The sequence below is a fragment of the Symphalangus syndactylus genome, chromosome 17 (assembly GCF_028878055.3).
Source record: "Symphalangus syndactylus isolate Jambi chromosome 17, NHGRI_mSymSyn1-v2.1_pri, whole genome shotgun sequence".
NCBI classification, from domain to species: Eukaryota; Metazoa; Chordata; class Mammalia; order Primates; family Hylobatidae; genus Symphalangus; species Symphalangus syndactylus.
Genome location: NC_072439.2, coordinates 37,205,810 through 37,229,542, shown reverse-complemented (window position 1 = coordinate 37,229,542; position 23,733 = coordinate 37,205,810). Strand labels below are relative to the sequence as shown.

At 55.6% G+C, this 23,733-nt stretch overlaps 1 protein-coding gene across 2 annotated transcripts; it reads right to left on the bottom strand.

Annotated features, from left to right (window-relative positions):
- Positions 1-550: 550 nt before the first annotated feature.
- On the bottom strand, positions 551-23,246 carry KRT80 (keratin 80). Of its 2 annotated transcripts, none has more exons than XM_055248792.1 (9): positions 22,834-23,246; positions 16,610-16,818; positions 12,495-12,555; positions 12,106-12,201; positions 5,121-5,285; positions 4,558-4,683; positions 3,710-3,930; positions 3,175-3,230; positions 551-3,074 (listed from the first exon to the last, which is right to left on the bottom strand). In XM_055248792.1, the coding sequence occupies exons 1-9, from the start codon at positions 23,131-23,133 to the stop codon at positions 3,040-3,042; spliced, it is 1,269 nt and encodes a 422-aa protein (XP_055104767.1). In that variant the 5' UTR covers positions 23,134-23,246; the 3' UTR covers positions 551-3,039. The 2 variants fall into 2 exon arrangements, with proteins under 2 accessions (XP_055104767.1, XP_055104766.1); XM_055248791.1 differs by having other exon boundaries at positions 551-3,039.
- Between the last annotated feature and the right edge of the window lie 487 nt (positions 23,247-23,733).

The window sequence follows — 23,733 nt, the reverse complement described above, 5'->3', positions numbered from 1 at the left end:
GGAATCCCCAGCATGTGTGCTGGCTAAAGCAGCCTGTGTGGTGCCTGGATATGTCAGGAGGCGCTGGGAACGTAGGTCAACGTTGGTGCAGTCTCAGTGCAGGACAGCGTATTAGTCAGCCCAGGGGCTTGGCTGTGCTTATAGTGTGTTCTTAAACACACTTAAACACACTCTAAAGAAATCCCTGGCTGGGCGCGGTGGCTCACACCTGTAATCTCAGTACTTCAGGAGGCCAAGGTGGGCAGATCACTTGAGATCAGGAGTTCGAGACCAGCCTGACCAACATGGTGAAACCCCCATCTCTACTAAAAATATAAAAAATTAGCCGGGGATGGTGGTGGGTGCCTGTAATCCCAGCTACTCGGGAGGCTGAGGCAGGAAAATTGCTTGAACCCGGGAGGCGGAGGTTGCAGTGAGCCGAGATCCAGCCACTGCACTCCAGCCTGGATGACAGAGCAAGATTCTGTCTCACACATACACACACAGACACACACACACAGACACACACACACACACACACACACAAAAGAAAGAAATCCCTGAGACTCGGTAATTTATAAAGAAAAGACATTTATTTTGGCTCACAGTTCTGCAGGCTGTACTGGCATGGCACCAACATTTGCTCAGCTTCTTGGGGGGGCCTCAGGAAGCTTACAGTAAAGGCGGAAGGTGGAGGGGGAGCAGGCAAATCACATGGCGAGAAAGAGGGGAGAGGTCTCAGACTCTTTTAAATAACCACATCTACGTGAATTGAGTGAGAACTCACTCATCACCAAGGAGATGGTGCTTGAAGTCCTCTCTCATGATCCAAATACTTCCCACCAGGCCCCACTTCCAACACTGGGAATTACATTTCAACATGAGATTTGGAGGGGACGAGCATCCAAACCATATCAGATGGTGAGACAGGAGAACTTGTGTGTCCCGGCTGCACTGGTCTGAAGATATAACTAACTCCCTGGACTTTTTCTCCCTTAATTGGAGAATTCCTAATGTTCCGTGGTCAGCCTGATTGACCAGTGGCTGACCGGTCCTGAGAGGGGAGATAAAAACACACAGCTTTCTCCATAGACAAATCTCAACACTTTATTCATCCTGTGGCAGCAAGAAGGGGACATGGCCCCAAGATAGCCAGTCAGGTGAGGTGGCTGGAGCATGTGTTATCTATCCAGATAGTACATACAGACTGATCATGCAGAAACAGGAAGGGAAGCAATAAGTTAAAAGCCACATAAGTTATGAAAAAATAATATATAATTTATATATCTTGTATCCCCACTGAGGATTTGCTCCCTTGGAAACCAATGAAGAGCCTGAGGAAAAGCACCAATCAGCACCCTCTTTTGGGACTTTGGGGATGAGAATGTCTGAACCCTCCAGTGCTACCCGTGGGCCTGGAGGGCCTTGAGGCCTGGGATGGGCCCGAACCTCTGGCCAGCATGTCCTGGAAAATGAGATGAATGAATCTAATGCAGTCTAGAAGAGGAGGTGAGGCAAGGGGCAGGGAGGGGAGAGAAGAGAGGAGGAGGGACGGAAGCTGTGCGGTGGGAGGCTGGTGCCGCTGGGATGCCTCTGCAAGCCTCAGCATTGAGAGCCAAGAGGAGGAGATAGGAGTATGCCTGCCAACACCCCTGTCTTCTGGTGGGATGTGGAATTTTCCTCTCTGGTAGAGCCCTTGCAAGGCTGTCATTTGGGCCCCACAGCTGGACCTCAAGGGCTTGGAAGCTCCCAGACTTGCCTGGACTGTGCCTTCTTCCTGGCCTGCTGGAGGCAGGGGGAGTGGGCATGGAGGGAGGAAGGGGAAGGAGTGAGAAGAAAGGAGGAGCTCTAACCCCATAGGTGTGGGGAGTTCCTGGGCTCCTCCATGAATGCCAAGGAGGGGAGGGCCAGGCTATTTGGCCCAATGGAGAGGAGAACAGAGGCCCTGAGAAGTGAGATTCTTGGGAAGTGGGCCTGGGGGCTTCATGGCAGGGGTGGGATCAGGGGTCTCCAGGGCCTGGTGCATCAAAGCCCAGTGTTCAGGCTGGGAACAACCCGGGCTGGGGGCAGAGAGCTCAGATCCAGGCTGGGTAGGACCCTAGCATGGCAGGGAGGTGAAAGGAAGATCTAATGCTCCTGCCCAATCTCAAGCTGCCATCTGGCTTCCACTCCCAGGGAGTTGATTATGGCAAGAATAGCTTCTGGAGAAGGTGCTGGGAGCTGGCTGGGGGCAGCCCGTCCAGTTCTGACTATGGCCTACTGGGAGGGACCCACAGGAGGAGGAAGGGATGCAGGTGTTCGGGCTGATCTCTGGGGCCTAAGCTTAGGTCCCAAACAGCCAGGGCCCCTCCTCCCTTCACTCCCTAATACTGTCAGGTCTCTGGGGAGCCCAAGGAGCATGGGAAAGCCAAGAGGGTGTTCAGCAGCCAGCCTTCCCAGGAATTCCAGATACAGGACAGGGCCCACACCATCCTCCTCGGCTCCCGCCTATAGGTGGATGAGCCGGTCCCAGTCTCAGTTCCGAGGCAGAGGCGAGGCAAGGCTTGAGATAGGAGTCAAGGTCAAGGATTGGGCAAGAGTCAGAGGGGACTTGGCAGAGCCCGATGCTGGAGGAGGGTCCTCAGAGGAGCGAGGAGATGGAGACAAAACTGACCGCTAATTCCAGCTCACCCATCAGGAAAACCTCTGGCCAGAGGGTTGGAAGGATGGGACTGTGAGATACTGACATGGAGCGGAGTGGCTCTGAGCAGCTGGTGATGCTCCTTGCCCACCCTGGCAGCCCACAAAACAGCAGTCAGTTTTGAACCCCCCTCTCAGTTCAGTATCAGGTTTTGCCTCTCCTCTCAACCTAGAGGCTCCAAGCTGTTTTCTTGAGTCTAGCTTAAGTCCCTCCTGCTGCAGTGGAGTGCCCTGGGGTTCCTGGGGTCCAGCCGCCTTACTCTGAGACCTCTGACTCCTGCGAGAAGTACTTCTCTGACATTTCAGTAATTTTGATCACGGGGCCTTTGCTGCCCTTCTTCTTTCGGGAGGGGGCCTTGGAGAGGCCTGACCTGGAGGCAGCTACAGGGAACATAAGGGGTACGGGAGGGAAGGGGCTGGAGGTTTGGGAGCCACTTAAAATGATGCGTTTAGGATCATGATCCCCTACACCCTCACCCTCACCCCACCATGGGTTCTCGGGGCAACAGGACTCACCGGTTTTGCACCTGGACTGCACAGCGCTGACCACAGTGGCTGAGGGCGAGTCCATCCTGGGGGTGGGGGGCAGGGGGAGGTGGGAGAGGGATATGATGGGATGTGAAGAGAGCCTGTGGCTTAAACTCCCCTGGGGGCTGGCAAGTGGAGGGTAGTTCTTGGTGATCACTCCCAGCCCTGGGGTTGCCCTGTTGTGTGGCCCTGGCTAGCCAACTTGTCCTTTCTGGGCCTCTGTCCCCTCTCCATGGCATAAATGGCTAATAGCACTGAGCACTGAGTTTTGACAGGCATTTGCATGCATAACCACGTGAATCATCCCTGCTGCAGGTGTTTATGATCAGCCCACTTTCCAGATGGGGAAACAGGATGAAATGAACTGGGCCAAGGTCCCAGTTTGTAAGTGACTGAGCCAGGACTTAAACCCAGGCCTGCCAGGCTCACTGTATCATGTTGGAAAGGAGAACTGACTTTGTGTAGGCCTGGGCCACCAGCCCTCCTTCCCCTCCAGCCCTTCCTCACCAGCCCTGGCTCTCACCTGCCCTCCTCGCCCTCCACCAGCTTCCTGTAGGTGGCGATCTCGATGTCCAGGGCCAGCTTGACATTCATCAGCTCCTGGTACTTGCGCAGCTGCCGCGCCATGTCCTGCTTGGCGTGTTGCAGGGCGGCCTCCAGCTGGGCCAGCTTGGTCTTGGCGTCCTGGAAGGCCAGCTCACCCTGCTCCTCAGCTGCCTTGATGTTCTCCTCCAGTTTCAGGCACTGCAGCCAGGAGGACAGAGGGAAAGGGCCTGTGAGCAGGGAAGGAGGAGGAAGCCGGGGCCAGGAGTCATCTCTGTGCTTGGTGGGGGTGGGTGTGGGGAGGCAGGGCTGAGCAATGGCATTTCTGGGAGTGGTAACTGGTGGCCATGCAGCAAGAGGGAGTTCAGTTAGACCTGAAGACGCACCTTCCCAAGGCCAGAGGAGAGCACTACAAGCCGCTAAAGGAGTCTGTCCCGGCTGTCCTTATGGGGCAGCACCTGCCCTGAAGGTTTGTCCTGGCTGGAAGCTGGGACTTAGGCCTCTACTCCCTCCTCTCTGTGTAGTTGGTGGGGGGCTCCCAGGAGGGAGGCAGTGGGCTCTGGGTGTGCGTGGTCGGGGGGCTTTCTAACGTTCCAGCAGCCTTGACCAGTTTACAGAGTATTTTTGTATGCAGAGCTCACACGATCCTCATAACTACTTTAGGAGGCTGTGCTATTATCCCATTTGACAGATTAGGAAAATGAGGCACAGAGGTGCTACACAACCCACTCAGGATCACTCAGTCATGTCTTGCCTGTATTCAGCACACATGACTGTGTGTCTCCCTGCTCTCCTCCCCGCCCCCAGGCGCGCCCCCCAGATACTCACATGGCTCTTGACAGAGAGGATCTGGGACCGCAGCTTCTGGATGCGCACATTGAGGTCCGCGATCTCGCTGCGGCTGCTCTGGAGGCTGCTCCCATACTCTGCCGAGCGGGCAGCCTGCTCCTCCAGCTGGAGGTACGTGGAGGTCTCAGTGAGGGGCAGCTCAGTGCCGCTCCCAGCACCTGTTACCCGCCTCTGCTTTTCCTTGCATCCCCCAGTCCCATCTCCAACTCTGCAGCCCACCACGCCACGCCAGGCTCCCTCTGCTTCCCCTACCACCTCCCTTTCTGGGTGGCCTCCTCCTGGCTGCCCTAGCTGAGCCCCGTGGGCCATGCCCACATCTGGCCTAGCATTGCTGATAACAGCACCACTTTGAACTCCTGGAGGGCACAGACCAGCTTCTGTGGTCTCCCCCCGCCCGCCCCGTCCCTGTGCTTCTCCATTCCTCTCTCATAGACTTTCAGGACAGAGAGCTGCAGGCAACCTCAGCCATCACCAGTCCAGACCTTCCTGCCACCCAGGGAACTGTCCAGGCTGCTTCTCCTGCCCTGTGTGGTCAGCCCCACCTGGCTCCGAGAGTATGCCTCGGCCTCCTCTAGGCTGCGAGCTGCGACAGCATCATACTGGGCCTTCACTTCCTCCACGATGCCGCTCAGGTCGATGTGGCAGCGGCTGTCCATGCCGACAGTCACCGACACATCCTTCACCTGTGCTGCCAGGTCCTTCAGCTCCTGGCCGGGCACAGATGTGGGGGCTCAGGGCTGGTGGGGAGGGCACAAGGACCCTCAGCCCCACACAATCCCTTTGTCCCTGGGGTGAGCGGAGAGTGGAGCTGCTCCCTTCCTGTCCCTCTGGAGAGATGATAGAAGGCCGAATGCTTCCCTGCCACGTCTCCCCAGCCAGGACTCTCGGAAGCCAGCTCACTGCCCACTGCTCACCCATCCACGGTCCCCCTCTCTGAGTGGAGGGCAGGCTGGGACTGTTGGTTCTAAAGGCTACCCCGTAAGCTTCCCCACTGCCTGCCCTGTGCCCTCTCCCGGGAGGGATAGCCTCCTCCTGGCTGATGGGAAAGGGCCTGAGAAGTCAGGCTCTGGGGCTATGAGTTGGGCCCCTCTGTTCACTGTTTCATTATTCCTGTGCTGTGGGGTACAGCTCTGCCCCTCCCACTGGATGAGGAGCTCCTTGTGGGCCTGGCAGAGCCGTGTTCATCTCTGAGTCCCCACGTCTGGGAAAGGAGTGCCTCAGTTCATTTGGTAAATGTTGGGAGGGAAGCCAGGGAGTGACCAGGGTGGGGGGGGCTGGAGGCTGACAAACCTGTACTCCCCTCTCCCGGCCCCACTGAAAGCCAACAGCCTGTGAGGGGCCTGGGTGCAGGCTCCGGCGCTCTCACTTCAGGGTCCTCCTGGAGACTCACCGCCCGCTCCCTCTCTAGCAAGGGACATTGCCTGGATGACCACAATATTTTCACTGCCTCCTCCCTATCCCTGGAGATTTCTGGAAACGGTAAAACCCACCATTCCCTGAGGAATTCCCTACAGGCCGGACTGTGCGCTGAGCGTTTTCCACACATCCTCACCAGGCTGGCACTGCTGCAGCCCCAGAGAAGGAAACTGAGGCAAAAAGATGTTGTGGAGACAGCAGTGAGTGGCAGGGTGGGCCCCACAGCCCCTGCTGCTGCTGCTGTGACACTCCCTTAGTGGGTGGAGACAAGGGGCTGACACCTTCTTCATCGTCTTTCTGGCCCCAGACCAGCTTTCTCTCCTGCCCACAGCCTCGCAGCTTTCTAGCCAGAATGCTCAGGGGTGTGTAGGGAGGCAGGTGGGACCAGGGATCTCTAGAGGCTGCAAAGGGCCCTTGGCTGCTTACCCTGGAGATGCTGAAAACGGTAGGGCCTCCTGTGGGAAGGAGGGGCAAGGGGAGTTGACTAAGCATTGTACCAAGTGAGTCGGTGGCGGGGAGGGAGCCAGGCAGGAGGTGGGTGTTGGGTGCAGACACATCATGCTCCTTCTGGCATTCACAGTCCACCCCGACCCCTATTTCAATCATCAAATTTCAGTCAGTGTTCCCATTTTGCTGACCGCCTCATCATTTTTTAAATGTGTTTGTTTGAATCAGGATCCAAACAAGGCCCATGTACTGCAGTTGATCCATATGTCTGTAGGTCTCTTGTAATCTCCATTTCTCTCTTTTTTGTTCTTTGCCATTGTTCTTACTGAACACATTGGCTGTCTGCCTTGCAGAGTCCCCACAGCTGGGTTTGATTGTCGTACCCTGTGCCAATGTTCAACGTGCTCTTCCAGCCCCAGTATTTCCTGAAAACTGGCTGGTGCACCCGGATGCCTGCTGGGATCCAGGCTCAGCTTTTTAGTTCCTGACTGTGTTCTGACCCTGGTTCCTGACTCTGGGCCCCCTCCTGATCCTCTGTCTCTCTTTCTGCTCAGAGAGTTTGTGCTGAGGCCCCTGGTTTCTGTCTCAGGTGGAGGCTGGACTTCTGAGCTGTAGACGACAGGGATGAGGGGCCAGCTAGGGCTGTGTGGGCAGCCGCAAAGGCCTATCTGGGAACTGCCTCTGCCCACCAGCACCTTCTGGTGACAAGGATGGTGGGGTAGTGGTGGGCATTCGGAAGCCCCTCTGGGGGACAGCCTGTCTCTGCCCTGGAGCTGGCAGGACCCTGAGCTCAGTGGCCAGCTGCCCTTGGGTGTCTCCTGATGGAGGTTTTGGCTGATCTTCAAATGAAAATAAAAATCTCTGGGCAGAAGCAGGCTGATGGCCCAACCCATGCCAGAATAAGATTGATTGTTACCACAGCCCCATCTCTGCTGCCCCAGTCACTAGCCGACATTTCCCATGTGGCACCAGCACCCTGGCTGGAGCTTGGGTGGGGACAGTTTCAGAGTTGCAGCTTTGAGGCTGTTTTGGTTGACATATTGTGGGCATCAGTGGCTGTGGGGGGCCCAGATAGAGCCCTCCAGTGTGCTTCTACGCAAGGCCTAACTTGGCATTCGTTATGGCCCCAGGAAAGGCCAGTGCACAGTGAGGATGCACTATAGCAGGACTTCCCAGTCAGGGTGAAAAGACTGGCCAGACATTTTCTGGAAGGAGGCAGGCTAAGCAGGAGCTTGGTAAACAAAAGCAGGAAATGAGCGTTCAGAACATCCGCAGACCTGTTTAGACATGCAGGCCCCTGCCGGGCTGCGGAGAGTATGACAATGCTGGCTTGTGCGGTGTGGAGGTGCCCCATGGGATGGACCCCCTGGAAAGCACGTGAGCCTCCAAATGGTTAAGAATTAAGCCGAAGTACAGTTTAGGGTTTCCCTTAGGAGGCTGCTGTGCGTGTGAGCACCCTCATTGTGTTCCCCACGTCCGAGTAGATCGTGACTCTTATGGGGTAATAGCGTTGGAGAGTAAAATATAGCACTAATGGCTCTGGACACTGAATACCATCACTTCTTTTTTTTTTTTTTTTTAAGACGGAGTTTCACTCTTGTTGCCCAGGCTGGAGTGCAATGGCGCAATCTTGGCTCACTGCAATCTCCGCCTCCTGGGTTCAAGCAATTCTCCTGCCTCAGCCTCCCAAGTAGCTGGGATTATAGGCATGCGCCACCATGCCCAGCAAATTTTGTATTTTTAGTAGAGACGGGGTTTTACGATGTTGGTCATGATGGTCTCGAACTCCTGACCTCAGGTTATCTGCCTGCTTCAGCCTCCCAAAGTTTTGGGATTACAGGCGTGAGCCACTGCGCCCAGCCAATCACTTCTTATTAGTTGAGTAACCCTGGTCAAGTTTTTAAATGTGTCTAAGCCTTGGTTTTCTCATCTGTAAAATGGATCTAATTATAGAGCTGAAAACAGCTAATGTTTATTGAATGCTTACCATGTGTCAATTACCGTTCTAAGTATTTTAGGATATGTTAACAAAACAAATCCTCACAACAGCCCAGTGAGGTAGATGCTATTAATGTCCCCATTTTATAGATGGGGAAATTGAGGCATATAGACATGAAATAGCCTGCTCCAGTTCCCACAGTTACTGAGCCAGGATTCAAATCCAAGCTGTTCAAAATCTGTGCTCTCTTAATCATTATCCCTACTTCATAGAGTTGTCGTGAGGATTAACTGAGATTTAGTCTGGAAAGCACTTAGCACAGTGTCTGGAATATATTAGGGTGCTCACTAAACAGCAGTTAAGGATTCTCTATTATGGTAATTGGTAACAGTGATAAAGCTGGGACGAAGTGTTCAGGGGCAGAGCAGCCTATTCTTGGGGCAGCCTCCATGTGAAAGTTTAGGCAGCACTGGCTTCTCTCTGCAGGGATGGGCCTCCCTCGAGGTGTGCCTGGCTGCAGGGGGTTGTCAGCAGATTACACAGCTAATTTCCCTGGAGCCAGAGTGTAGGGGTGGGGTAGGTGGCATTCCGACTGGATGCAGCCAGGCCCCAAACACACTTGGGAGCTGGACTATGTCTCAGAAACTGCGGGGGACCCTTCCAGCCTGTGCCCCCGGAGGAGAGAGGCAGAGGGTTTGCAGTAGATGAGGCCTGAGCAGATCATGGCCATGAGCTCCTGCTCAGTTGGCTTGGAAGGGCTTTTCAGGATGTATCTCGGCGGTGTGTGTGTGTGCGTGCGCGCACGCGTGTGCGTGTGTGTGTGCGTGTGCATGTGTGTGCGTGTGTGTGTGCGTGTGTGTGTATGTGCACACACACGTGTTTTGGAAAGACAAGAGGGCTGTTTTCTGGGACACAGGGGTGGGCCTATATTTCTGATCTGGTGTCTGCTCCAAAGCTGAAACTAGAGTATCGGGGCCTCCTGGGCCACTCGTGTTCTGCCAGGTTTTTCTTCCACTTGAGGCAGGCGTGGCTGGCACAGTCTTTACTCAGAGCTGCTCTGTGCAATGAGGTAGATGTTGAAATGATTATATTTTGGATATATTGGGCTAAATAAAATATATTATTAAAATTATTTTTTCTGTTATTTTAAAATGTGGCATCTAGAAAACTTAAAATTACATATGCAGTTCACATTGTATTTCTGTCAGACAGCACTGACTTAAGACATCCTCTGGTGTGGGGAATATTTCTGGCAAAGAGTCAGCATTGCCCTCTTAGCCTGCAGCAGTGTATGGAGAGAAAGGCAAACCTCCAATTTCAACCTCATCTTGCTGCTTCCAAAAGTAATAATAACTGCTGTGGTTCCCTGGCCTCTACTGCCTTCACCGCAAGCCCTTCTCCACAGCAGGCTCAGGATAGCACAACTACACCCGAAACCCGCTGCGTGCCGCCCCGCCCCAGTGCCCACCGGAGGCTGCGTGTCACACTCAGAACGAGGTCCAAGTTGTGAGCCAACCCTGTGAGGCGCTCTCTGACCCAAAGCTCCCGCCCTGCCCCGTGTGCTCTGACCAGAGGCTTCTTTCTTTTTCTTTAATCTCCAGGCTCCCTCCTGCCTTAGGGGCTTTGCATAGCAATTCTGTGCCATCTCCAGTCTCCACTGGGCTGGATCTCTGCCACTCTGAGGGAGGGTACCACCTCTGAGAGGCCCCGCCCATGGGCTCTGAGGCTCTTCCCTCCTTCCAGCTCCCGCACAGCACCTGCTTTCTTTGCATCCTAGAATCTGTCACCCTGGGAAGCGATCTTGTCCAGATATTTGCTGACTTGCTTATGACTTCTCTCAGCTAAGTCATGCCCTCCTTGAGAGAAGGGACCTTGCCCAGGCTGTGGTATCAGTGCCTGGCACTTAGTAGGCATGCAATAAACATTTGTTAAATGAATGGGTGGACTGAGTCCTCCTCACAGCCCTATGACGCTGGTCCTATTACTCTCTCCATGCTACAGATAAGGACACTAAGGCACAGAGAGGTGAAAAAACTTGCCTAAAGTTACAGAAATAGTAAAAAAAAAAAAAAAAACAAAAAACAAGGCCAAGTTGGGATTGGGGCCCAAGGACTGCAAAATCCAAAGGGAACCCACAGGCCTGGCTACTGGGGCAGGGGCCAAGAAGTCTTGTGGGGTGCTCAGGAGTATCACTGGTTATGCCCAGCCTTCTTCCAGTTATGCCTCTACAGTGTCAGGGCCTGCATCCTGGCTTAGAGCTTGAGCTCTGAGCTTGCCGAGACATCAGTGAGCAGGTGGAGAAACCCTGGGCTCGGTTTTCAGAATCCACACTCCACCTAGGCTCGGCAGAATCTGCACTCACCCATGGACTCAGCCTCTCAGAGGTGGTACGAGTGGGTGGAGGCCCAAGGGTGGCAGAGATCCAGCCCAGTGGAGACGGGAGATGGCCCTGCTGATGCCTGCCTGGGCTGCACCAGCCCACAGTGAGTTTGGGCAGAGGAGCCCCTAGCCCAGTTCCCACCCAGACAGTGGGCATGGTGCCCTGGTCAGCCCCACAGCACTTGGCCTGGCTGTGGGGGGATTTGCTAGGGCCAGGAAGCTTTTCAGGGCTGTGGGGAGAGCGGACTGCCTGGGAGGGCTGCCTTCCTGCTGCTCCCAAGGGTTTGCTGTTCTCTCTGCTATGCTACATCTCGTGGCCGCAAACAAGACTCAGTTCCACGGAGGCCCCAGCTGGCAGCTGGGACTGCTGGAAGGGACTGTGGCCCATGACAGGGCCACGAGGCCCGGTCTTCCTTTCCACAGGATGCAGCCATGAAGCTGTGGTCAGCAGATCATAGGGCCATTTTAGCAGAATCTGTAAGTTGTGGTGGTGACTTTGATCTCGGCCTTGACCTTGGTTGCACTGCCATAGCTTGGCACCAGCAGTGTGCAGCACTTAGGTGGGCAAGCCCTGTTATCCCCAACAGTGGTGCTGCCTGCTCCTAGCTGAACTGCAGACCTCTGTGGAAGAGACTTTAGCTCAGGAGTGTCACCCCTGAACCTCCTCACCCCTGAAAGAAGCGGTGTGAAGAGGAGGACACATATCCTGAAAGGTGCCTAGGAGTCAGCAGCTGGCATGGAGGAGTGGTGTCCAGAAGCCAGCGGCCGTGCCCATCTAATGGCTGTGCTGATGCATGCTATGCTGTTATGGGCCCTTGTACACTAGGCCCCACTGAGGACTTAGGAAACAAATGCAAATGTTTCCTCTGTCTCCATTTACTAGATTATTAGCCAAAAATGGGGAAGAGGGAAAGGCAGGCCTATCAGAACTAGCACTGTGGGTGCTGTGGTTTAGGCTGCAGGAATTAGGGAGAGATCAGTTCAATCAGAATGCTCGTTCCAGGCCCCTGGATTCCATGCCACTGAGGCCAGCCTCCTGACCCTTGTCTGAGGCACCTGGTCCCCCGCATGCCCTCAGTACTCTAGCACACAAAGATACAGTTCTTCCAGAAAGAGTGGCCTTTGGGGAACCAGCCCATATTCCATGAGATGAATGGCCAGGGGTCATGCAGGGTTATTGATACCATCACAGGAAGGGGTTTAGGAAATTATTATACTGGGGCCGGAAATCCTAAGTGACTGTTGGAGGTTCCATGCCCCACTGGATGGCTGTGCTTCCCCTGTGTCCTTTACCTATGGATCAGCCAGCTCTGGGCTTGGCAGGACACTGGCCCCATCTCACTCACCTGCTCATAGATGGTTTTCATCAACTCCACAAAGCTCTGCAGGCTTTTTAACTTGGTTTCCAGTTCAGTCCGACGAAGACACTCTGCATCCAGGTCCTGGGGTTGGGAGCAGTGGTGAGTGGTGGGAGAGGGAATGGAGGGTCTCAGGGCAGGAGTGGGCTGGGGGGCTGCCTCTGGGTGAGAGTGGGGGTGATTCCAGAGGAGATCTGGCTCAGAGCCTCGAAAAAGGAGCTGGATGGGGATGGGGGTATCTCCCTGTCTGTCTATTGGTCCTGGGACTTAAGGCTCTGAGGGCTTTGATTGGGCATAAAGGAGAGTAGGATATCTGGAGGGAAAGAGGGCCCAGGGCCCAGGAGGAAGGAGCCCCTGGGGCAGGCTGGGCAGGCTACCTTCTTCAGCTGGACAAAAGTGAACTCCATGTCTGTGCGCTTGGAGATCTCATCCTCATACCTGCGAGGGAGAGAGGAGTTGCTCAGCTGGATGTGGTGGGGACTCGGGCCTGGTGAACTCCCCTTGGTTGGGGCTCAGGGCCTCTGCTATCCCACTTGGGGTCTCTTTGCCAATTAAAAAAAAGCAGCCCATCCTTCTCCCTCTTGCGTCTTCTATGACACGTCCTCTCTCTCTCTCCCCGACCTCCTGGCATTGGCTACCCGTTCCTCACTCCCTCCTGATGACACAATCCTCTCCCAGCGGCTTCTGCCCTTTCCTTGCTCTGCTGCACACCCACTCCCCTCCAGGAGGCCTCCCTGATTGTGCAGCCCCTCACCCTGGCACTTTGTCTCCTCATCTTTACCTGACCTCCTTCTCTGACAATTTCAGGTTCACTCAAGTCCACTGGGAGCATCTTGCTCACACCTCACCTCTCCCACCTCCATGCCTTCCCTGCAGCCCCAGCCACCTCCCCTCTGCTTTGCGAGCCAGTAAGACACCATCCCATTGTATTCCCTCCAAAGGGAGGCTGGAAAGAGTGTGAACTTTGCTGTCAGATGGACCCCCAGTGTGTTTTTGGGCAAGTTGCATCACCCGTCCTCCCTTGGCTTCCTGCCTTTAAGGGGTATACGCGTGTGCCCACATGTACAGGGGGCTGACAAACCCACCCCTGATGCAGTGACAGCCAGCTACAGGCCGCATAAGCCATACTCAACAAAGCGCAACAACGCTCTTCTCAGTTTGGACTTCTTACTCGCTCCCACCTTGGGTTTGGAACAAGGACACCATTGAGTGGGGAGGACAGGACCCCCAGATCCCTGGCCCGACCCTCTTCCTCCAGTCAAGACATTTGTCTTAGCCCCAGGGTGGGTGTCTGCTGGCTCCAGACTTCTCACTGGCCCCAGCGGTTGTGGGGATTCAGCAGCTTCTGTTTTTTTTCCCTCCTGTTCGGGGAATGCTTGAATCCCTGGCAGCTCTAATTACAGCCGCCTGCCTACCTCAGGCCCTGGCCTCCCAGCAGGGCCGCGTCACTCCTCACCCATTGAGCTGGCTGTATCTGGCACCCCTCATGCCTTCTTCTTTCCCACCAGCCCACCCAAGGAGCTGAGGGGTGTAGACTCAATGGCAGGGCACGTGGGTTTCTGGTCTCAGTGTACCAGGGGCCCACACCCTCCCTGGCCACTGTCTTGGCTGCCAAGAGTCTGTTAGGGGCTGTGATGGTACAGGTCCTGGGGGCGGGGCAGAGGAGCTGGCCAGGGAGAATGTTCTGCTGTCTAGGCATCCCCAGAGAGAACTAAATTGGACTTGAGTGGGGAATAACAGGTGCTGAGTGCTTCACCTGCGCTCTCCTGTGGCCCTCAGAGCAACCAGTTAGGGAAGTCCCACTGGTCTCATTTTACAGATGAGGAAATGGAGGCTCAAGGAAGGACTGGGGGCTCCTGGAGTGTGCTGATGAAGCAAGGGGACCAGAGCCAGGCTACTTGGGCTGAAATCCTGGCTTCCTTGCTAACCAGCTGTGTCCTGGGGTGAGTTGCTGTGTGCCTCAGCCAGGATTATAGTGATGCTGTGACGCTTAAATGGGGCAATTCACAGAGTGCTTGCAGCAGGGGGCAGCACCTGCTGGGGCTCAGCCTCTCTGCTTCCGCCTCAGAAAGCCTCGCGGCACAGCACAGGTGCCTCTCTGCCACTCACCCTGCATGGGGGAACATAAGTAGGGTGAGTTGAGGGAGACAGCTGGCCTGGCAGCTGCCCTGGGAAAGCCCCTCTGGCAGAGAAGGACACCAGGAGTCAGGGGACTGGAGGGGGCATCCTCATGGTATCCTGGCTAGGCAGGGTCTGCCTTGACCCTGGACCTCTAGGTGTGCTTTGTGGGTGGGGTGGGAGCAAACCCTGAGCCCCAGGGGAGAGGACAGTGGGGAACGCTGGGCTGAGGCTGGATGCTGGGTTCCAGTCTGGAGCCAGTTCCCTTAAGACCTATACTATTTCATCTCCAGCCTTTGTGCCAATTAGAAAAAAGCCCCCTTCCTCACAGGCTGTTTGACCTGGTACCAGCCTGCATGGCCTGATGCTTGGTTGGATTTCAGTCCCTATCCACCGCCTGAATCACGCACGCTTGTGCAGTGCACAGTTTGCACAGCTGTATGTGGCATCCCTGAGTCACTTGCTGTGTGGCCTTGAGCAAGTTGCTTCCCCTTGCTGGGCCTCTGCTTTGTTCTTAGTAAATAGGAGGGCTAGACTGCTGATCCTTGGGGTTTCTGCTACCTCAAAGCCTTCGGAAGTCTCCCTCCCCATAGAGGCTTAGGTCCCCTGCTCCACTCCCAATCCTCTGCCAGTCTGTCAGCCACCAGCTCCTAAACCCGTTCTCAGGCCTTTTTTAGCTTGTCACACCTGCACCACCCCCCCAACTTGTTTATTTCTGGGAGTGAGGCTGATCTCATCGGCTCCGTAGAGACAGGGCACAGCCCTTCCCTATTGGGGCTTGGCCTGGCGTCTCCTGGCTCCTGGGGGCCTTAGGCTTTGCACAGCCAGGCTGTAGTTCCCCTGGCTCCGGCCTGAAGACCGAGAAGCCCTCCGGCCAGGCTGTTTGCCCAGTCTCTCCTTCCCAACTGGGGTGGGTTCCCTACTCAGAGAGAGGAAGAGAGGCTCAGCCTAAGCAGTAGAGCCAGGTAGCAGGAGGATAGAAACCAGGCGGCAGGCCAAATGAGGGGGCTGAGCCAGATTAAAACAACAGGTAGTGTGTGTATAGAACTTCCAGTTACAAAGTGCTTCCATGGACATGATCTGGCGGAGCTCGTGGGAGCAGCCTTACCCAGTGGCTGGCTGGGGTTAGGGATGGGACTTAGCATGCAAGGCTGTGTAACTGAGGACAAGCCCTGCCCTTTCTGGGCCTGCTTCCTTCCCTGTAAAAGGAGGATCCAGGGCTCCCTCTGGCTCTGGCATTCTCTGATCCTTTGAGGGCCAAAGATCTGCTAGGGATCAGGAAAGTGGGTCACAGATTCTAGTGAGCTGCCCTGACTGCCCGGTCATTGTCAGGTGCTAGGAAGCTGGGCCTCTCGGGAGGGGCGGTCAGATGCCCTGTGTGTTTCCCTCTCCTCTAAGCAGCCCGAGTGACCAGCCTTCCCTTTTAGACTGGCCAATTCAGTTCAGCAAACCTGTGTCAAAGACCTGCTGTGTGCCGAGAACTTCAGCCTTCTAGGGATAGAAAAGCTGCCATTTATAACTGCCAGTCACCATGCCACACTCTCAACTTCCTCCTCAGGTTAGATACCTACTTTAGACTGGCATCAACCATAATCACTCCCATTTCACACAGGAAGAAACAGGTTCAGATATTAAGCCACTTACTGGAGGTCACAAAGCTAGTGATGGGTGAGGGTGAAGATTAAACCTCATCCTGGTCTAATGCCCAAGCCTGGGCCCATAAATGCTGGGATATACTGCCCAGCAACTGTCTGTCTGTCTGTCTGCCCCACTAAGTTGTAAAGGCACCTTGCATACTGGGGCTATTTTCCTTATCTGTCTCGTTCCAAGTCTACCTTGATGTCTGGCATGCATTGCTTCTTTATTCAAATAAAACCCATTCTTTCCATCCCCTTCCTGCTTCCTGGTGGCTTTCCTCTCCTTTCCAACCCAATCGAGATCAAAATCTAAAGCCACATCTAAAACAGAAACCCATCTGTTCTAGCTAGTGACGTAATTTCCCATTGCCAGAGCAACACGTGGACAAGAGCAAGTGTGTCCATAGGTACAAGAGGACGGCTGCTCGAGGCAGGGGGTGAGGGTTATGATGATGCCCAAGGGCCAGCAGGCACAGGGTTTAGCTGGGAGCCAGCACAAGATTGACTTTGTTGTCAATCAAGGGTCGCTATTAGGGAGGGGGCGGCTATAGGTTCACAGCCATATCCTCAGTATTTAGAATACTGCCTGGCACATACCAGTCCCTCAATAAATGTCTCAGGTAAAGAAATGTTCCAGAACATCTTTCCTCTTTCTCTGGCTTAAGTACCTCCCATCTGAGCACAGGTTAGTCCCAGCCCTCAGGCCTTGCTCATGGCTCCCATGGGGCTCTACATACCTGATACGAAACTCCTCGACCTTCTCCAGCACCTGCAGCAGGTTGGCCTCCAGCTGCCCCCGCTCCTGGCTCACTTTGCACAGTTCCTCCTGCAGCCGGCTCTGATATTCCTCATAGAGATGCCCGAGATCGAAGATGGCTGAGTCCTGGCCCTGCAGGAAGCTCCAGCGTGTCTCCAGCAGCTGGTTGCGCTGTTCCAGGGCTTGCACCTGGGAGAGCAGGAAGGCGGCGAATGGGTCAGGTGTGGACCAGTCGGGGGCTGAGGCCCCAGGCTGACCAGCAAGAGCCCTCGGAGGGCTCCCTGGGAAGTGGCAGCTCATTTATGCACACCACCCAGGGCCCTCACTCAGCAGAATGCACCTCCAATGACTGATTGTTAAAACTGAAGATGGTAAGATAAGGACAGGATCAGAGCAAGGTGGAGCCAATTAGCAAAGGTTTCCAGGTGAGGGCAGGGCAGGGCTGGCAGAGGAAGGGGGGATGAGGGTGTGAGAGTGTCAAGCATGCGACAGGCTCTCCGTGCCTGCCTGGGGCTGGGGCGGGAGACCCCAGGGAACATGGGGTGTCAGAGGCCCATCTGCCCCCTTCCCACCACGACAAGCATGGTCCCATCTTGTCTTGGAAACTCAGCAGGGTAGGACCTGGTTAGTACTGTCCTTAAGTGCTCATCCTCTTGACGACAGAGCCTCTCTGAACCTCAGTTTCCCCAGCTAGAAGTTAGGAGTGATAACACCTGCCTGCGCAGTCCTCTCCTTCCCTCCACCCTGTCCTGCCGAGCACAGCCTGGGGCTCCCCCTGCCTCCCTCCTCCCCACCCTGCCTGTCCTCTCTCTTCTCCTTCCCGTCACCAGGACCTCTGCTCTCCCCATTTGTTCTTCCAGCTCCCTCCTGCAGGAAACCCTCTGTGACTCATGTTGAAAGACTCCCCTCTTCCCTCCAGCACTGAGGCCCTCAGTTTAGCTGCTCCTCCTTTGTCCTGACCCACCACTCTCCCAATGAGACTGCGGGGACACCTGGGGATGTGCTTTGGGATAGGAACAACAGCAGGTGCTTATATGGCGCCTGCTGTGTGCCAGGCCTTGCTCTGCATGCTTGACCCATGAAATCCCTGCAGCACCCCAATGGGTGGGTACTATTATAAGCTGTATTTTACAGATGAGGACACCAGAGGTGATGGAACTTGCCCAAGGTCACAAAATTAGCAAGTGGCAGAGCGAGGCCTGGAATCCAGGCACTTTGGGTTTAGAACCTTTTAACTACTATGACACATGCGTCCTGTGTGTTGCTGGTCACTGTGGGCCCTGAGATCCCAGCTACTCTTCATGGGCTGGCTTCTGCCTCCAGTTAGGGACAGTTTTGCCTCGAGGTGAAACCCTGGGAGGGCTCTGAGCCCTGCTGCGCCTCTCAGACTCTGCCTCCCATATGCCTCTTGCTGGCAGGGTCCTGCGCAGTCCTCTCCTTCTTTCTACCCAGTCTAGCCCAGCTCAGCTTGGGGTTCCCCCTGCCTCCCTCCTCCCCACCCTGCCTGTCCTCTCTACTCTCCTTCCCATCACCAGGTCCTCCTCTCCTCCCCATTTGTTCTTCCAGCTCCCTCCTGCAGGAAGCCCTCCATGACTCATATCTTGAAAGGCCCCCAGTTTACCTGTTTCTCATTTGTCCTGACCCACCACTTTCCCCATCACACTGGGAGCCACCTGCTCCCACTTGGGGCCTCTACTCCCTTGGTGCCAGGGATAGGCCATGAGGGCAGGCCATGAGGTTGGAGGCCTGGCTGGGGCCTGGCTCCCGTCAGTGTGGGTTGTTTGTCATGAGGATGTTTTGATAACCAGCCCAGTGATGCTTCCTATGGTCACAGGTGAGTAGCTGGGCCTTCTCCCACCACTGCTAGTGCTGCTGGCCCAGGCTCCCAGAATCGTAGCCTGCAAGAGCTGCCAGCAGCCTTTTGGATCAGCTGAGCTGGGCCCTTCATTTGCAGAGGAGGCAATAGAGGCCAGGGGTGTCAAGTGACTTCTCCAGGGTCCCAAAGCAGCTTAGTGGCCCAGCTTCCCAGACAGCCCCGTCTGATGGCCACTGCCCACTCTGCACCTTCGTGGGCTCCCGAAGGGTCAGGTGGGGCCGGCCGCTCTCTCTCTGCTCTGCTTCTTCAGGGTGTCCTTGTTTTTCCTGAAGTGCTCTGACGACCCTTCGACATTCACAGCAGACAATGCCAGCAGGAATACTGGATGATGGTGTTTGACGGTATTTGCGGGCTGCCATTCCCCTGCGTAGCTGTACTGGTAGGTTCTGCTTGAAGCCAACCTTAATCCTGCTCTCTGCTGTACTCACAGCCAAACAGGTTCAGTAGGGATGGAGGTCAAGAGGGTTTCTGCCCTGCCTTGTGTGTGTGAGAGGGAGTGTTGGGGGGGCAGGTATCTGCTCACCCCACCTTGCCTCCGTTTTGACAAGCAGGAGCCCCATGTTTACACTGAGGGTGGAGTGAGAGGAGAGATGTGAGGCTCCTTCCTCCACCCATGAGCAGCAGAGAAATCTTCACACCGGGAAGTTCTTCCTACAGTCTAACCTCAATTCCCTATGCTTCAGCACTAGCTCGCTGGGACATGGTGTGCGTTTGGCCAGCCAGTCCAGCTAGAAGGCATTTGTGGTCTTAGGGGATTAGGGACAGCCCCCTGTTTTCTGCTGCCGTTGGGGGAGTCTCTGGTTGTCTCAGTGGGCGGGGATGGAAACTCATCCCCACCTGGGACCTTCCTTGCAGAAAGGCTCCTCCCTCTCAGAACAAGGACCTAGGGAGGGCTGATAATCCTGGTGCCCTGAGAGGTGCCAGGTTAATTGCCTCCAACCCAGGAAGGCTGCCGAGCCTTCACCTCTGATTCCTCCTCTCTGTTCTGCTTGGCCCTCTGCCCTTAGATCATACAGTAGCAGCTGTAGCAGGGACCTCTCCATTTTACAGATGAAGAAACTGAAGCGCAGTTGAAAAGTAGGGCCAGGTTTGTGCTGAGGTTAGGGGAGAGGCATGTTGTTTTGTAGGGGAAATGGAGCAGCCTAAACTGGAACTCCTGGAGGGAAACAGGCCAGACATCCCAGAGGCTGCAGGTCTTACAGGGGAGTCCCTCTGGGCCACACAGGTAGTGTTCCTTAGCGGGGGCTGTTGAATCCCCGGCCTTCAGCTAGACATTGGCTTTGGCCAGGGAGCCTCAAAGACTCATGAGGAGTGGCTGGTTTGTGCTTTTCTGCATACAGGCAGGGGGATGGCTGACTTCAGCTCTTCCAGAGGTCACACAGGCCTCGGTGAAGACATTGTCTCCATCCCTCTCTCTCCAGGCATTTTACCACTGCTCACGGGTTCCCTCTGTACAGCCTCCCCAGGATGAGCTCAGGCAGTCCTGCCTCTTGCGTCTCTCTCCATCCCCTCTGTTGTCCGTGTGTGCGTGAAGGCAAGAAGCCCAGCCAGCAGCCTCTGCTGGAGGTCGGCCTTGCCCTCTGCCTGCCTCCCCGGGCCTCTCCTGCTGCTACTGCTTCTCCTCATCCCCCTTCATCTCGTGACTGTTGCCTTACCAGTCCTTCCACTGGGACGAGCTCAGGGCCACTGGCAGAGCAGAGCAGAACAGTGGAATCTGGGGCTCAGAGAGGGTAAATGACTTGCCCAGGAAAACGCAGCCAGCAAGTGGAAGGAACCACAGTGTTCCAGGGCCTCTGCCACCTCCTGAGAGTCTCTGTGCCTCCTGAGTGCTCCCTGGTTCCTCTCAGTTCCTCAGAGGGCCCCCACCCCTCTCCTCTCTTTACCCAGAGCCCTCACCCACTGGTCATGGCATCTCACCCCTGGGCCTTCCTCTGGGTCCATAATTGCTCAACAGCCCTGTGCCATACCCCCTGCCCACTGAGTCCCTTCACTCCTCTATCTGGCAGGGAGCTTCTCCCCACCTCCTCTCCAGGCTCCTGCCTGGAAGGGGCTAACTGGGTTCTAGCTGCTCCCTGGGCCAGGCCCATTTATTTCATTTTTTATTTAACAGTTATAATATACTTAATATGTACCATGTATGTTCTAAATGCTTTTCAAAAATTCTCCCATTTGATTCTAATGAGCCTGCTAATCTAAAGTGTGCTGAGGCACAGAGAGGTTAAATAACCCGCCTGAGATAACACAGCTGGTCAGTGGTGGACCGGGATTTAAACCCCACAATGCTGCTCCAGATTTCACACCTTAACCACTGCCTGCTTCCAGCTGGGCCCTCACAGCCTCCACAAGGAGGCAAGGAGAGTGGGGCTAACAGATCTTCATAGAGTTGAAGGGTCAGCTGGGGCCCCTTGGGGCCCTGCAACCAGGGCCCCCAAACGGCCGGTACCCACGGCTCCCTGTGTCCCACCCTGAAGGGGGCCCCATGTCAAGGTCAAGGCTAAGGGTTGGGAGGCTCCAATTCTGCTCAAGAACTTCAAGGGCATTGCCCTGGTCTCTGGGCACAGGACCCCAACCCTGAGGGCCTCCTCCCTGTGCCTACATGCCCCCATCCCCATGGCAGTGGCACAGGGTGATATCAGTGCTGGCGTTCGAGGGAGAAAAGCCACCCATCTGAGCCAAATTCCATAGCTCACTGAAGCATTCCTTCTAAGGGATTAAACTGGGTTTGGTGAGGAGGTGGCTCTGTAGGGACCTGCCTCCCCAGGGCAGCTGGGCTGCTCTTAGAGGGAGAACCAACTCAGCAATGCAGGGCTCTGTGCAGCTAGGGCTGGGGGAAGGGATGCTCTGCCTCAGTGGACAGTGGTCCTTCTCCTCTGGGTACCCAGGGGTACCCCAGGGGTGGATGATGAAACTCTGGTCTAGGCACATGAATGGAAGAAGGAAAGAAAAGATTCCCACCACAGAGACCACTGACTTCGTGTCTCAACAGACCTGAGTTCAAATCCAGAATACCATTTGCTGGTTGTGTGATCTTGGGCAAGGCACTTAGCCTTGCTGGTCCTCAGTTTCCTCATCTGCTCAGTTGGGAAAATAACAGCCACCGCAGGGTAGCCATGTGGCTTGAATTTCATTGCATTTGCAATGTTCCTCCAGAGGGTGAGGCACAAGTAGATGCTCGATGCATGTTACTTTCTTCCCTCTGCCCCTCTCCGTGAGTTCCCACCTCATGGGGGAGACCAGCAACATGCAGAGGAACATGGAATCAGAGGCCAAGAGCAGACAAGGACTGAGCTGGGGGCTGAAGGCTGGACCTCTGGTTTACTGGCAGGGTGAGAAATGTACAGTTTTCCTTCTCTGTGAAATGGACATAAAATTGTCTTCTCCCATAAGGTTGTTGAGAGAAATACAGATAAACACGAAAAAGCATAGCACAGTGCCTGGCACATAATGAGCAATTAACCAATGGCAGCTGGCACTATCATGATTATTCTTGAGGGTGCAGGAGGGTGCAGAGTCAGGAGGAGTTTCTTGGAGAAGATGAGTAAAGAACAGATTTGGGAAGTGGATAGGACTTCCTTGGGAGCTCCCTTGCCCTGGGAGCGGAGATGGACAAGAGTGCCCCAGACCTGTTGCAGGCCATGGGCAGTGGAGTCTAGGAAGTGTGGTTGTGATGCCGAGGATGCACTTCCCGCAGTCAGTTGGGGCGCAGGGTGCAGGAAGGCCCAGCTGGCTTCCCTGTTCTGACTCGAGGCATCGTCCCCTGCATTCCTATCTCCTGACACCTGAGCTGCACCCTCACTTGCAGCAGTCTGGGCAGCAGCCTCCTTCCAGCAGCCCCACATGCACCCTCCACCCTGCTGGCTTTTCTGACTGGGGCAGCTGAGAGAGATGCTGCGGGACCAGAGGCTTGAGGGATAAACAGGAGCGTGGAGCCTGGGAGGCCATCTCCCCTGTCCACCTGCCTCAGAGTAGGACTGCAGAGCATGCTTCCATCAGCCATTCCCGTGAGAGGGCACCCCTGGCCACACTAGGTGGTCCTCCCCAGTCCCTGCCTGGGTGGTGGGTGACCCCAGGTCATGCAGCATGTTATTATCAACACGTCCCTCAAAGGCCATCCTGGGGTCCCTTTCTCCCCACATGCCAGGATGGATCAGGGACTTCCCTCCCCCAGCCTCTGCTTAGAGCTAGGCTGCCGGGTTAGCAGTGCCATCTCCCCATTGGCTGGGTGCAGGGGTGGGGCGCGGTGATCGATGCTCAGGGAAACACAGAGCTCGGCTACCTGCCCAGGCCTGGCAGCCCTTCATGTTTGGGACCCCCCTACTTGTGCTCACCTTGCCAATTAGGGAGGCAAATTTATCATTGAGGGCCTTCATCTCCTCCTTCTCCTGGTTCTTCAGCTGCTGAACAGCGGGGTCCAACTTGACATCCAAGGGCACCAGCAGGCCGGGGTTCACAGTCACCTTGGAGATGGTGCCAGCCGACCAGCAGCCGGTGAGGCTGCGGGAGCTGAAGCCCAGCCCGGGGGCCCTGCAGCTGTCCCATCCCGAGGTTCCAGGCCGGGGGCTGCCCACCGGGGTCACCTCACAGCTGCTGAGGCTGCTGAAGCCAACCACGCAGGAGCGGCAGGCCATGGCGCCCCCGGCCGGAAGCAGGAGGGCCTGGAGGGGGTGAGCGAGTGAGCCTGGGGGTGCGGCCGGTGGCGGGCTCTGGTTGCTCTGGTCACAGCTGGGGCAGGCTGGGGACTGAGGAGCAGACACCTGTTGCACAGTGCTCATTAGCTGCAGGAGGGCGGGACGCCTCCCAGCCTGACCAACCTGTTGGATGATGTGGGTGCTCCCGCCCCTCCCCCAGCAGCATGTAGGTCTCCCTCCCAACAGGTATCTGCATTGCTTAGGGGGCTGGTCCATAGCCCCCTGCCACAAAGAAAGCAGGCCTAGCTCTGGGGAGGGGGCCAAGGCTGGACTGGCCGGGTGGGTTGGGGGTGGGGAGTTGGCAAAAGGAAGGCCATTCAAGGAGGAAGGAGAGAAGAGAGAGCGCCTCACCGCAGACCTCATTGCATACTTGAAGGCTGACGTATCTGGGCTCACATACTTCTGGAAAAGATGAGGCAAGCGTAGGCCTTGAGCTCCTGAGTGTAGGGCAGCTATCCTGGGCACCGTGCCAGCCTGGCACTGGAAAACAGCACTTATTATTTATTTTCTGGCTGCCAAAGAGTCTCCCTGGCTTATCTT